This window comes from Chamaea fasciata, unplaced genomic scaffold, assembly GCF_029207755.1.
Source record: "Chamaea fasciata isolate MVZ Bird 193981 ecotype frontalis unplaced genomic scaffold, bChaFas1.0.hap1 SCAF_8, whole genome shotgun sequence".
Taxonomy (NCBI): domain Eukaryota; kingdom Metazoa; phylum Chordata; class Aves; order Passeriformes; family Sylviidae; genus Chamaea; species Chamaea fasciata.
The window spans coordinates 17,913,445-17,926,266 of record NW_027094093.1 but is presented as its reverse complement, the minus strand read 5'-3'; the positions used below and the strand labels follow the sequence as shown (position 1 = coordinate 17,926,266).

General features: G+C 38.7%; 2 protein-coding genes across 8 annotated transcripts in view; one reads left to right on the top strand and one right to left on the bottom strand.

Moving 5' to 3' along the window:
• The first annotated feature begins 72 nt into the window (after window positions 1-72).
• On the top strand, window positions 73-11,780 carry SCRN3 (secernin 3). 3 transcript variants are annotated; one of them, XM_066189912.1, is made up of 9 exons: window positions 73-316; window positions 452-633; window positions 1,404-1,603; window positions 2,277-2,489; window positions 5,006-5,168; window positions 5,529-5,709; window positions 6,491-8,519; window positions 9,704-9,853; window positions 11,705-11,780. In XM_066189912.1, the coding sequence occupies exons 1-7, from the start codon at window positions 149-151 to the stop codon at window positions 6,644-6,646; spliced, it is 1,263 nt and encodes a 420-aa protein (XP_066046009.1). In that variant the 5' UTR covers window positions 73-148; the 3' UTR covers window positions 6,647-8,519; window positions 9,704-9,853; window positions 11,705-11,780. The 3 variants fall into 3 exon arrangements, with proteins under 3 accessions (XP_066046009.1, XP_066046008.1, XP_066046010.1); XM_066189911.1 differs by having other exon boundaries at window positions 6,491-9,853; XM_066189913.1 differs by lacking the exon at window positions 9,704-9,853 and having other exon boundaries at window positions 11,705-11,773.
• Window positions 10,083-12,822, bottom strand: part of GPR155 (G protein-coupled receptor 155) — a 33,092-nt gene continuing 30,352 nt past the window's right edge. For all 5 annotated transcript variants that reach the window (XM_066189907.1, XM_066189903.1, XM_066189904.1 and 2 more), the window contains one exon: window positions 10,083-12,075. In XM_066189907.1, coding sequence (XP_066046004.1) covers window positions 11,853-12,075 — 223 coding nt within the window. In that variant the 3' untranslated portion in view covers window positions 10,083-11,852. The remainder of the gene's footprint in view (window positions 12,076-12,822) is intronic.

Below are 12,822 nucleotides of genomic sequence, written 5' to 3'. Positions count from 1 at the left end.
CGGCCCCGGCCGGGCCTTCCGGGTCGGCGGGCGGGCCTTCCGCGGGCGCCGCCGGCCCCGCCCCGCTGTGCCGCTGTCCGCGCCGGGCCCGCGCAGCGCAGGGGGCCCGAAACCCTCGGCTCTTAACCGTCAGCTCTCAGCCCTCAGCATGTTCCCCCGGCCCCCGCCCCTCTCCTGCGACACCTTCGTGGCGCTGCCGCCCGCCGCGCCCGGGGGCCGCGTGGTGTTCGGGAAGAACTCGGACCGGCCGGCAGACGAGGTGCAGGAGGTCGTGCACTTCCCGGCCGCCGCGCACCCGGCCGGCGCCGCGCTGGAGGTGAGGGCGCGGGGCAGGAGCGGTCCCGCGGGAGGCGGCGAGAACGCCGCTGTCAACCCCCATCTGCGCGCTTAGCCCGCCGTTCGGCCGGCGGATCGGGGCCGGTGACTCGATGTGTGCTCTGACCTCTTGCAGTGCACCTACATCACCATCGAGCAGGCGGAGAGGACGCACGCCGTGGTCCTGAGCCGCCCCTCCTGGCTCTGGGGCGCCGAGATGGGCGCCAACGAGCACGGCGTGTGCATCGGCAACGAGGCGGTGTGGGGCAGGGAAGAGGTATGCGATGGGGAAGCTCTCCTCGGCATGGACCTCGTAAGGTGTGCGCAGGCGTTTTTGGTATTTTTCTTTTTGGTAAATGGTACCGGATTTGGAATTTACCTGGAAACATGTGGTTTGAGTCATACGGGGAAACAGTACTTTCACTTTCAGAAGACACTTCTTCCACTGTTCTAGCCACGGTTAAAAATAAGTATTTCTTGGCATAAGCACTAGATTTCTGCCGGGCGCCCATAAGAAATATCAGACACGAAAACAGAATTTGTCAAAGAAATTAGCAAACGTTTTTCTTTCTACAAAATTTATACTAAACTGAAATAAGACTTTTTCAAGAGTACAGGTGGACTTCAGGCACTACTGTTTGGACCTTTTCCTGGGGTCTATACGCCTTTCGTATTCCACCACCTTTCACACACATATTTTAAAGTTTCGGTCTCAGTTGCCTATTTCCATGTAAATAACAAGTTCATGTTCCTTCCCTACAGGTGCCAGTGTAACTCTCATTAACCTACAGCAGTCCGTAAATTCTTTTGGTACTTTCCCCCCACTCCAATACCTGCACAGGACTTGTAAGCATTTTCTCGGATCCCTCTTCCTGTCTTTCTGTATTTCCATTTGGTGTTTTTCCCCATGTCAAGTTCCTAGAGGACCCACTTCAAAGAAGCCTTTACCTGACCTGTGTTTCCCTTACCAGATCGTACAACTGGCAGCTTCATATAGAAATATCATTTGGGGTCAATTTGAATACTCTGGCTGAGTAGTTCGATGTGGAGTTCATAGTTCAAAAAATAACATTTTCCTTTTGTTTTAGGCTTGGACTGGAGAGAGCAGACACAGCTGAAAAGGCTCTTAGTGTCATAGTTGATTTGCTGGAAAAATATGGACAGGGAGGAAACTGTATGGAGAGCAACATGTCATTTACATACCACAACAGTTTTCTGATAGCTGACAGAAAGGAAGCATGGGTACTGGAGACATCAGGAAAATACTGGGCAGCAGAAAAAGTAGAAGGTATGGATGATGCTCTTTGTTCTAAACATTTCAAGTGCAGTGGCCACTTGGAGTTCTCCAGTTTTCATTTACAATTTCATTAAGGCATCAAACTAACCTCGAGCTGCATACATATGCCTGTAAACCACAGGCATTGCTTCCTGGGGCGTGAGTGTGGAGTAGCTGGCAGTTCGTCAGAGGAGCTGAGTGACAGGGGCCTTTTCAGAGCCAGAGATAACCACTCCTGCACTTGGAAAACAGAGGACAGCAAGAAAGTCGGCATGAGAATAACCCCAGTTATGTGTGGTCTTAAGGATGGTAGCAATCCATGATAATTTCATCTGGGAACAGGACTGATGTACTGGGCCTGAAGTGGCTGATTCTTCCAGTGGACTTAGGAGGGCCAGCTTGATCTTTGGGTGTCTCAGAAGAAGAATGTAAAGGTGGGAATAACCAGGACAGAACCTGAAATACAATGTTGGCAATAGAAGCAAGTGAGTCAGAAATGAGTGGCGGTGAAAATTCAATCAGAAAAATACATGTAGCTGGCGAGAGAGGGCCAAAAATAAACCACCAGACTCATTGATCTTGTAGGAAACTCTTCAGGGCTAATTTGCTTTACTAAGCTAATTGTAAACAAAATACCAAGAAAAATCACTCAGGATTAAACAGTTCTTTCTGCAACTTAAAACAGGAGGTGTACGGAATATTTCCAACCAGCTCTCTATCACAACCAAGATTGACAGAGAACACCCAGGATTGAAGGAATATGCCAAAAGCAATGGCTGGTGGGATGGGGAAAAGGAGTTTGATTTTGCTGCCACGTATTCTTATGTCAATACTGCCAGAATGACGACATCTGGAGGCCGATATTGTGAAGGCTATAAGCTTCTGAACAAACACAACGGTATCCTTTTCAATTTTTTTTCAAGATATACAAAGTATTTCGTGAGCTACATTAATTTAAGTCATATATGATTATACATCTTATGCAGACAATCATTCACGTGACTTGGTGAACTGGAACTTACTAGAATAATTTTTTTGCCTTAAAGAGAAGTGCTGAACTTGGAAGTTTCTATTGATTTTTTTTCTAATTTATTGAGGAGGAAAAATTAAAACAACGGTCAAATATCAAACATACAGAGCTACAGTAACAACCCTGAGAGGTCACATTATGACTATACCACTAAATGCCCTTTAAGACCTGTTCTGAAACATTTTGATAGGCTATATATTACTGTACTGCTAAGGAAAAAAACTAGAGGCTAAAACAGATTCCCAGCAGTTTGCAGCCACAAAGAACCTTATGAACAGCTTCAGTCAGGTACCATTTATATACGGCAACAGCACAGCATTTATCGTGCATTTATTTTTGACATTAATTTTTAAATCTTTGTAGTTTCACTGTAATGACTATTCTAAACTTGTGTAGTCTACTAAAACACACCAAGAGCAGAACAAAATTTTCTGTATTTTAAGCAGTCACTAACTCATGCTTTCTTTTCAGACTTCTAAAGAAAGAACCTATTACTTCTCTTCTAACTGCATCCATCTAGCAAGTTTTTGCTGTAGCTGTATTCACATGCTCATTTGAAATAATTAATCTGAATCAAGATTACATTGCACCCCTTTGTTTCTTTTATTTATTTGGCTGAACTCTGCCAGACCAGGTTTAGCATTTAGTTAATGCATCAGAGTGAATTACTTTTGCTATCTTGCTCTAGTGATCATGTAAATCCTGCATTCATTTTGGGAATTGCAGGTTCTGAATACTGAAAGCATTTTCATAATACCTGTATTTACTTGTATTATAACAATGCTGAGATTGTATCTGTGTTTTCATTCTAAATCCCCATTTTCAGGCATTTACCTGAGCCATTTTAAAAATCCCACTAGGTGTTCCGGTTATCAACCTCATATGGTTCATTTTGTTTAGATTTATTTTAAATAGGTGCCCTAACTAAAAGCTATTTGGTTTTTACAGCATCTGTAAAATCACTGGTTTCTTCATCTATCCTTCCCAGCTTTTTCACTCAGTGGCATTACAGTTGTGGGGTTTTTCCAGGCTGCCTACTATGTGAGGGCCATTTTTAGAGAAATATTATTCATATTTCAAAAAATAGGGAATGCATTTCAGGTATACAAAACAGAGTCTGATGGAAAATATGCAGTACCTTCTTCCCTGCTGGACAGGTTGCCAAGTTGTAGCTGTGAAAATGACCACTGCTTCTTTTATTTTCTTTGGTTCATCTAGTTTGCTGATTCCTTTAGTTCTCTGACCTTCCCAGGCAACTGTAGGAATACTTAAGTGAGGTTTTGTTGCAGAAATGTAGTGCTGCATGCCTGTCTACAGGCAGCCTGGGTCATATATGAAAAAATAATACTGGAGACATGCGACTTAGCAGCAGAGTAACTATTTTAGGAGGAAACACCAAGGCAGTTCAAAAAAATAATTTTTACGCAGTTAGAACTGAGTAAGGGAAACACTAAAATACTGAAGTGGTAGATGATACCTTCCAATAAATAATAAAGAGTGAGTGAACTAATGTTTTTCTGCCATAAGCATACCCTCTACTGCTACACCAAATGTGAACAGAAAACCATTCTGCAAGAGCTGCCTGTCAGAATATTGGATGGTTTGGTGATACCATGCCAGTATCCGAGCTTCCACGTACACTCTACAGCAACAGTGGTATCACCTGAACAGGGATATGTGGAAAGGGTTTTGTTCCTCCTCAGCAGGAGTTATTTTCATAGATACTTGGCACTAAACCTCACACAGGTTGCTGATAAAGACTTTGCTGCAAATGAATGTAGTACTGTAGCTTCTGAGTATAGAATGTAGTGCCCCTCCAGTGCATCCTTGAAAAGGATGAAAATAAAAACACCCACCAAATCCCTCCCCAAAACAAGTGACAGTCTTGGTGTTTCATATTCAGAGTTTCACACAAAATCCATGCATGGCTATTACTATTTTTATAATTTCAAGGCAACATAGTGGTATTAGCTCTGTTCAAATATCAACCAGCATTATAATAATTTATCCTAACTTCTACAGAGTGCTCGAAGTTCAGCATTTAATCCAAGTTACTAATTTTCGTCACATAAATTACTGTGTGAATGACCATTTACTAGCCGTTTGAAATTCACCTTTCTGGGAAATACCATTTGTCTTTCTACTCCCCTTTTTTAGGGCATGTTCTTATCACTTCTATTTGAAGTAAATACTTTGGGGAAAGCAATACAAGTGTATTCCATGTTAAGGTTTGCCATTAGGATGATTTTTATCCCCTGCCAACACAGACAAACTAAAACTGGCATTGACTGTTAAAGGAAACAGCAGCCAGCTGTAGGGAACATATCATTCAGTTGGTATTATATTAGCTCTGTGGCTAAATAATTGTATTGTATCTTGAATAGGATCTATCACTTCTGAAATAATGATGGAAATTCTTCGTGACAAAGAGAGTGGTATTAACATGGAAGGTGGATTTATGACAACTGGCAGCATGGTGTCTGTACTGCCTCAGCAGCCTAATCTGCCCTGTATTCACTTCTTTACTGGAACTCCAGATCCTGCCAGGTGATGCAGCAGCAAATAAATTGGATAAGAAATTGTAAATATCTAAATGAAAAAGTCTTGCAGTTTGCCTAATTATATTCCTTTTTGCTTTGGGTTGGTTTTCTTTTTTCCCCTGAAAAAGCACAATCAAAATGTAGGAGGAACATAAATGTACATTATGTATATTAATGGTACCTACCAACCTACTTAACGGAACACTGCTGTGACAATGACTTTAACACCAGTCAGATGGTTTTTTTAATACTTCTTTCTTAAAAGAAGCAAGTAGAAGAATGGGAAAAAAATACAGCAATTTACTGACTCAACAATTTTAACAAAACGGTGTCAGTAAAGGATCTTTGTTCTATTTTTTCTTTCTAGATCTGTATTCAAGCCTTTCATTTTCGTGCCCGGTATTACTCAGTTATTAAAAACTACATCCCCTATATTTGGTCCTGATGATCCAGTTAAGAAGCAACCACGTTTTCAGAGTAAGCCAGATCGAAGACATGAGCTCTATAAAAAACATCAAAGTGCTGCTGTAGTTATGGAAACTATCAAGGTACGTTGATTAAATTAGATTTCAATGCAAGCAGGTGGTTTATATAAGGTCCTTGCTCACATTTTGTTAATGTGATACCAGTTAATGCCCTTTGATGGATTGCAAAGAACAGTGCAGTGCCCCAGAAGCCCAGTGTGTTGGCATCTGGCAGGCACGTGTGTCTAACACTGGGAATTGCAGCCAGCACTGTGCTGTACTGGCAGGCTGAGCCCCAGGTAGGATCTGTGTTGCTCACCTTGCAGAGCAGCCTCCCACACCAGTCAGATAATGAGGAAAGGCTCAAACAGCCAAAGGCACATACACAACTCCTAAGAGTTCTTAAAGCTATTCAGGCCCCTGGTCTTAGGTGGAAAGGAGAGCTTGCCTTTGATCATTGCTTGATATGGACAGGAAAGGAAACAAGATGACAAAGATAACTGAATGTAGATGTGAAGCAGGAAGGTAGCTGCTTATTTTTAGCAGTAAAATTTCTCCTATTTAGAGATACATCTTCTTAAAAGTCATATGCAATTAGTTTTGGTAACTAATACCTTAAGGAGCTTTACTATTTCTTCATCCTGTCAGACAAGGGAGATGAAGTGCATGCTAGATATTAGGAAAGATAACTACGAAAACCTGTCATGATACTGACTTCTACCAACATAACTGTGTACCCTAGAAACTCTTAAATTAAAATAAGGACAGTAGAACAGAATTTTGTTAGGGTGATTACTACATGCTCTGTATAGTTTTTAGAGAAATAAATGTTTGTTTTTAGAGAAATAAATGTTTCTTTTTGCAGGACAAAGGTAAAGGAATGCTCAAAGAGATACAGGAGTTGGAGAAACAGAAGATAAGTCAAATGGAATCAATCCTGCAAAATGGATGCCTTGATATTAACCAAGTAGTTAGTCTTTTTTCACAGTGTGTAGAAGAAGAACTCAAAATATATAGCTAAGAATATTATTTGAATGTGGTAAAATTTGGATTATAATTGGGCTTTCTAATGAGGAGGCTATATAGATTAACATCCTGTTTTCACGTAGCATGGGCAGTTTTAAAGATGCAGATTCACATTCAGGACGAATGGCTTTTGATTGTAAGAAGAATGCTGGAAAGGCTCCTGAGAGCCAGGCAGTGGCTTTGTACACGGCACAAAGCTGCCAGCAGAGACTGATTTTGCCAACAAATAGATGCAATTAGAATGCAAGAGCTTGACTAAAGTAGTGAATAACCCCATCTCCAAATGAAGAACACTAACTCAGCTCTGGAGAACTCAGTTCTAGTGTACATACATGTAGCTTTTATAGTCAGGAGAACTGTAGCTGAATTTCAGACTACTGAATTAAAATGACCGTGGTGAAGACTTTCTAAAATGTAGAAGCTATGATGAACACTGAAGAAAAAAGAAAGTGACACGCAAACCACATAAGATTGATACTCAGTTGTTTGGTAAAACCATTCTAAGATACATTTCATATACGAACCTTCTACTCCTTCAATATAAAACAAGGCTAAGAGTTCAAGGTATATTAAAAACAAATCACAGCTACAATAATATTATTTTGCTGTAAGTGATTGTTAAATCTTATTACATGGAAATTAACAATGCAAGCATTCTGTAAGTTACCTGCAGATTTCACTTCCCTGTCTATTTTTCCCACCTTGATAGTGAAAAATAAACTTATTTATATACAAGATGATTATTGTCAAATTAACTTTGCAGTGCAATTTTTAACATCAAGGGGGAGTTCTAAAATGTTTCTTGAATTGTTACTTTTTAAAATTGGGCAATTAGAAAGAGGTTGGACTACACATATATACATGTACTCAGCAGGACACTTAAAAGTACTTTTTAAGTTTTTTCATTTCATACAAAGCTTTTTAAATCATGACTTGTCTCCCCAGAGTTAATAGACTATGGACTTAATTTAATCAAGCTTTTTGCCCTGCCAGGAACTCCTCCTTCCTGATCCTGTTTAAAAGTAATGATCAATATATGACACCACTTTTATTATCTGTGGCAAGGGCCAAACTAAACAAACAAGAAGATTCTGATTTTACCTCATGATCAATAAGTCAGGATAACAAGAATGACTGTAAGGAAAAACAGCAAAAAAAAAAAGCACTCAAAATGCAGAACTTCTGCAAACATTCAGAAGAAAATACGAAATGGTGCACTAGAGCTGCAGCAGCAATGTGGGACATGACACTGCATGCCTCCAGACACAGCAAACCACAGAAAGATCATTCTTCGATGATTTTTCACTTGCAGTTTTCTCATTCTGTAAACTCTTCAACACCCTACTGGTAAAAAAAGTTAAACATAAAGAATACATAGTCTATGAAGTTTGCAGAAATAATACAAAAATTAAGAGCTTGGTAGAATTTATTCTTTCTCATCCTACAATAAGAGTAGAAATTAATTTGGGATGCTGTGATCAGATTCACAAGAAACTACTGAGTTAGGAAAGGCTCATGAACTTTATATTTCTAGTGACCTAATGTGTACGTGGCAGTAGCAAGCAAGACTGAGTGGGAGGTAAGACAAAGTATGTTTGAATTGACTGAACATTTTGTGCCTCTGTTGGCAACAAAATTTCTCAGAAGTTCAGTAGCACAGTGGTTCAATACAGAAGTTCAATAGTCCAGTTTGTTAACTGGGAAATAGATTTAATAAAAATTTGTTGTATTTATGTTTTTCTTATGGGATGTCCGTATCTAACAACTATGTATCTTTTCCTATTTTTGATCATGAGCTGTTTTACAGTGATTCTTTCATAGCTTCAAAGCATCAGTAAATGCCAGGTGAAACTGTGCTGGAAACCAAGGTATGAATCAAGTTTTCAGGCAGCATAGTAAACCAAGTAAAACAGTTTTATACTACAGTGCAAAGATTGAAGTTATACAGGAAGAACAGTAGTGAAGTTGGAGCAGGCCACTTAATGATGGGGTAGCAATTAACAAGGTTAAGCACATTGGTCCAGTCATAATGTAGGCAGATACAGTTCAACTGTGCCTCTTATTTATGTGTTGTCCTGTACTAGTGTACAGGATACAAAGAAAAAGCAATGTAATGTGTGGAGACAGTTCAAAGTGATGGCCAACAGAATACCGGATATTTCAGTACCTTTTTCCTTGGGATTTCATCCTCCTAGAAGACGTGCAATGTAAAAACAGAAAATAAAGATAGGATCAGGAGAAAAAATCCTCCCTCTCACAAACTTATATTAAAAAAAAAGAAAAAATTTAAAAATGAGATTGTCCCCTAGAGGGCAATCTTCACATGGGTTTTCACCTAGGAATGCATCTTACTGACTTTAAAAGGTCTAGAGCTTTATGAAGAATCCTTATTGAAGTAAAAAAGTACTAAAATTTCATACTAGAAAACCAAGTGTTATATCATTCCCCGTTCATTATGCTGATCATTTTGAGATTAGTCCTAGAAAAAAGATCCAGTTTTTCCCTGGATATTCCTCTAAACTTATTCAATAGATGTTTTCATGGAACTTAGCTTCCAAGAGATTTATCCCAAACTAATACACCCTCAAAATAAAAGTCGTCATTGCACCACTGAGCACTTCTTTAAAGCAAAGCTGTTTCTACCTACCAGAAATTCAGAAAACAGTATATCAACTATTGACAACATCAGCTTGTCAACTATTCAAAACTTGTCAGTGCTCCTTGGTGGAGGCAAATACTTACCAGATAAAAGGGTTACATAACTTTACAAAGCAATTCAAAGTCTATTATTGGCTTCCAGAAGTATCCAGTGATTTAGAAACAAAATATTATGTCCTGTATTTCATTCCTTGCTTTTTAATTATCATAGACTCAGCAGGCTAATGGGTATGATATCAGCAGTCACAATGTTGTAGCAATAAATCTAAGAGAATTTGGTGTTGGTTGATAATTAAAGGTGTTCTCTGTATTAGATTTGTAACAGAGAGCCTTTTCTATGCAGAAAGTTTGAGTAATTTCTTATTTAAAACAGGTATGTTGTGTTCAAATCTAGGGGAAAGCACAGCCATTATATAAAGGAAAGAGGACTTTCATGGTCAAAGTGAGAAAGAGTGCAAGAACAATGACTATAAATAGAACTGTAAAACTGCCCTAAGATCAATTTCTCGAATGTTTGAAGAATTAATTTTAAAAATTGTATTTGGTAAGTAGATGACAATGTGACACACTTCTAGCATGGAGGTATCTTTGGGTGGACACCCATTAAGAAGTTCTCTGCCCACTTGTAAAGGATCAGGTGTGGATTTAAGAAATATCAGGACTGAAAGCCAAGAGCCATGTTAACAGATCTCTCAGAAAAATACGTTTGCCATAAACCTTGACACACGCACATAACCCACTCCCATGCCACATCATGGATCAGAAGTCTGAAATCAAGTAACAGATTTATTGACAAGTTGCAGTATTTAGAAGCCAGACATACTTGCAGTTTCTGCTCTTAAGTCACATATGTCTAATTATTCCAAAATACTTGATGCAGCTGTCTTCAACATTCATAATGGAAATACGATGTTTTCCTTTGTGGCCACAGCCTGATACAAACATCAATTATATTGTTGATGGAAAACGTTAAAATATACCAGGTTGTACGGCATACATAAGCAGCAGGATGTTATGTTTCTGTGTACACAGCAATCAGACTGACAGTAAAAGAAATTATTTTTTCAATTTAAGCCTTGCAGGAAATTATAGCAACCATAAAACAACTCCTTGTTGAATAGTAGCTTATGCTGCTAAAATCACTTTTCATTCTTAATACAAAATAGATGCAAAAGTAGCTGTAATAAAAATCTGTGTACTAAAAAAAAAGGGAAAAAAGGGAAAGACTTAAAAAAAAAAGATGAGAAGAGTTATTAATACTTAAGCAAATAATTTTTAATACCTGGATTCCTTTCCCTCACTACATAAAACTTTTATATAGACATATATATGCTGTTCTTGCAGTTTTAAAAGGGCAGCGTAATGGCTATCAGATACAACACTTTGTCTTTAACCTTTTCAAAATATTGCAGAAGACACACAGGTCATCAGATTCTGCCTTTAGTGCACAAGAATCTGAGTGACACTAAAGTAACTAGAAGGAGGATACCTGAGGTTTATTAGAAACCTGTGTTAGGCAATCAACTAAAATCTAGGATATTTAGCTACTCTAAACTAATCTGGATGTTCATTTAGGATTCTTTATATAATAGATTTAAAAGTCATTAATTTAATTTAAAAAGTCTTATGATTTGAAAAAGAATTTTGTCTTGACTTGCACATGTACCCAAGGCTTCCATAAAATCTTACTTGAGGCTGGCACTTCTGATTTAAACTGTAAAGGCTAATTTCAGAATGTAAAAATCTGCTCTTGATAAAGCTGTTACTACCACCATAAGGCAAAATTTCAGAACAAATTGTTTATTCCATTATATAATTCCCTATTGTGGGAGAGTGCTGAACATTTCTATGGGTTTAAGATTTAGTAAGTTTGTACAAAACCATTACTTATTCCACTCAACATTTGCCCAGCTTTAATCCCTGATATTGGAAACATTGTCACAGCAATTCTACCTTTTTAATTGGAGTATTATATCTTTAAGGGAGAAAAAACCCACCTGATCTCAGGTGTAAGCAGCTAAAAAAAGTTCCTGGTGTTGGACAAGAGCAGAGTAGTAAAAACTGAGGTATGACAGAAGAAATCCTGCTTCTGTGAAGTCAGGAGGAAGCCTGACTGTAAACAGGCATCAATAATTCATCACACTAAAATATGGAGAACATCCAGCAACATGAAAAATACCTTTCATGGGTTTGCTTTTTTTTTTTTTCCTCATTATGGCATCAGTATTAAAGCTGCAGTTATAATGCCTCTAAAATACAACAGTGACACATACCATTTTACTATTTGTTTTGCTCAAAATGGAAAAAAATGTTCTAAATCCAGAGCATCTGGTTTTATTTAGTAGAATTCCGGTTGGAATGTTGACTAAATATAACTTTCTATCATTTTCTTCAGAATAGACACAAGTAGAACCACATCTCTTAATTTTACAAGGGAGAATAACACAGTTCTCTGAGAGCTCTGAGGAAGAAACTTCAGCAGTGAAGGCAGAGGAGGTGGTCACACTCACCCCAACTACCTCTGCTTTGCCTGCATGCTCAGGTCAATGGCTCTCGACTGCACCTGATTTCTTGGGAATGAAGCGGTAATACAAGTATTCATCCCGAAATTCAAATTCATTTGTTATGTGCTGGACGACGCCTCCTTTCACCAGTCTGTCCCCATACACCACAGCTTCTCCACGGTCAGAAGCAAGGCCAACTTGCATCAGCCAGTTCACCAGGTCACAGCCAAAGAAGATGCCAGTGGAGATCTTTGCACCACACCTGTATGTCAAAGGAATGATTCACCCATATGTTCTGTAAATCTGGTATCACCACTGCACGATGGGGAAAGGCACGGAAAAACAGCAGGAAACAAGGAAAGACATCATGATAGTTAAGAGCATGTTAGAAGAGAATTTGCAAGTTTTGTATATTAGGGACATGCCAATGTTCACTACCTCTTCCTACAGACATTTCAATGAGAAGCAATATGGATATACAAAATTGTTTTAGGCTTCTAAAGAAAATTGAAATTGGAAATAAAATTCAGTGGACATCAGTAGCATTTTTCATAAGAACTCACACAGTGTAATTCTACTTCTTGGATAATTACTTCCCACTTACTTCTTACCATGACCCTTTCTGCAACAAAATATCTGACCAGAGAGCAACCTGTCTCCAGCAACAGGGATTCTGTTTGAATTTTAATTCTTTTTATAATTTCTGAACACTTTTAAACAGACACTAACTGCTCACACACATTGTAAACAAAGCTCATTTATAGCTTGCATATCCTGTTAAATATTGATCACACATACAGTACTAAGAATAAACAAAACCTTTACAATAAGACTATTTTTTAATGTGTTTATGAGGCAATGATATCATCTGCCTAGTTTCAGCAGACATACCACACAAAAATTTACCTGCAGCAATGAATGTTTCTGGTTATCTAAAATCTACTCTGTGGAACCCAAGCACAGGGTTTCTAAAGGTGATTAAGAGCTAAAAGATAACATAAGCCAATTT

Excerpts from the sequence above, each read along its gene's own strand:
- SCRN3 (XM_066189912.1), top strand. The coding sequence starts at position 149 with ATGTTCCCCCGGCCCCCGCCCCTCTCCTGCGACACCTTCGTGGCGCTG. Across the intron at positions 317-451 it reads CGGCCGGCGCCGCGCTGGAG|TGCACCTACATCACCATCGA; the intron begins GTGAGGGCGCGG and ends GACCTCTTGCAG. Across the intron at positions 1,604-2,276 it reads GGCAGCAGAAAAAGTAGAAG|GAGGTGTACGGAATATTTCC; the intron begins GTATGGATGATG and ends AACTTAAAACAG.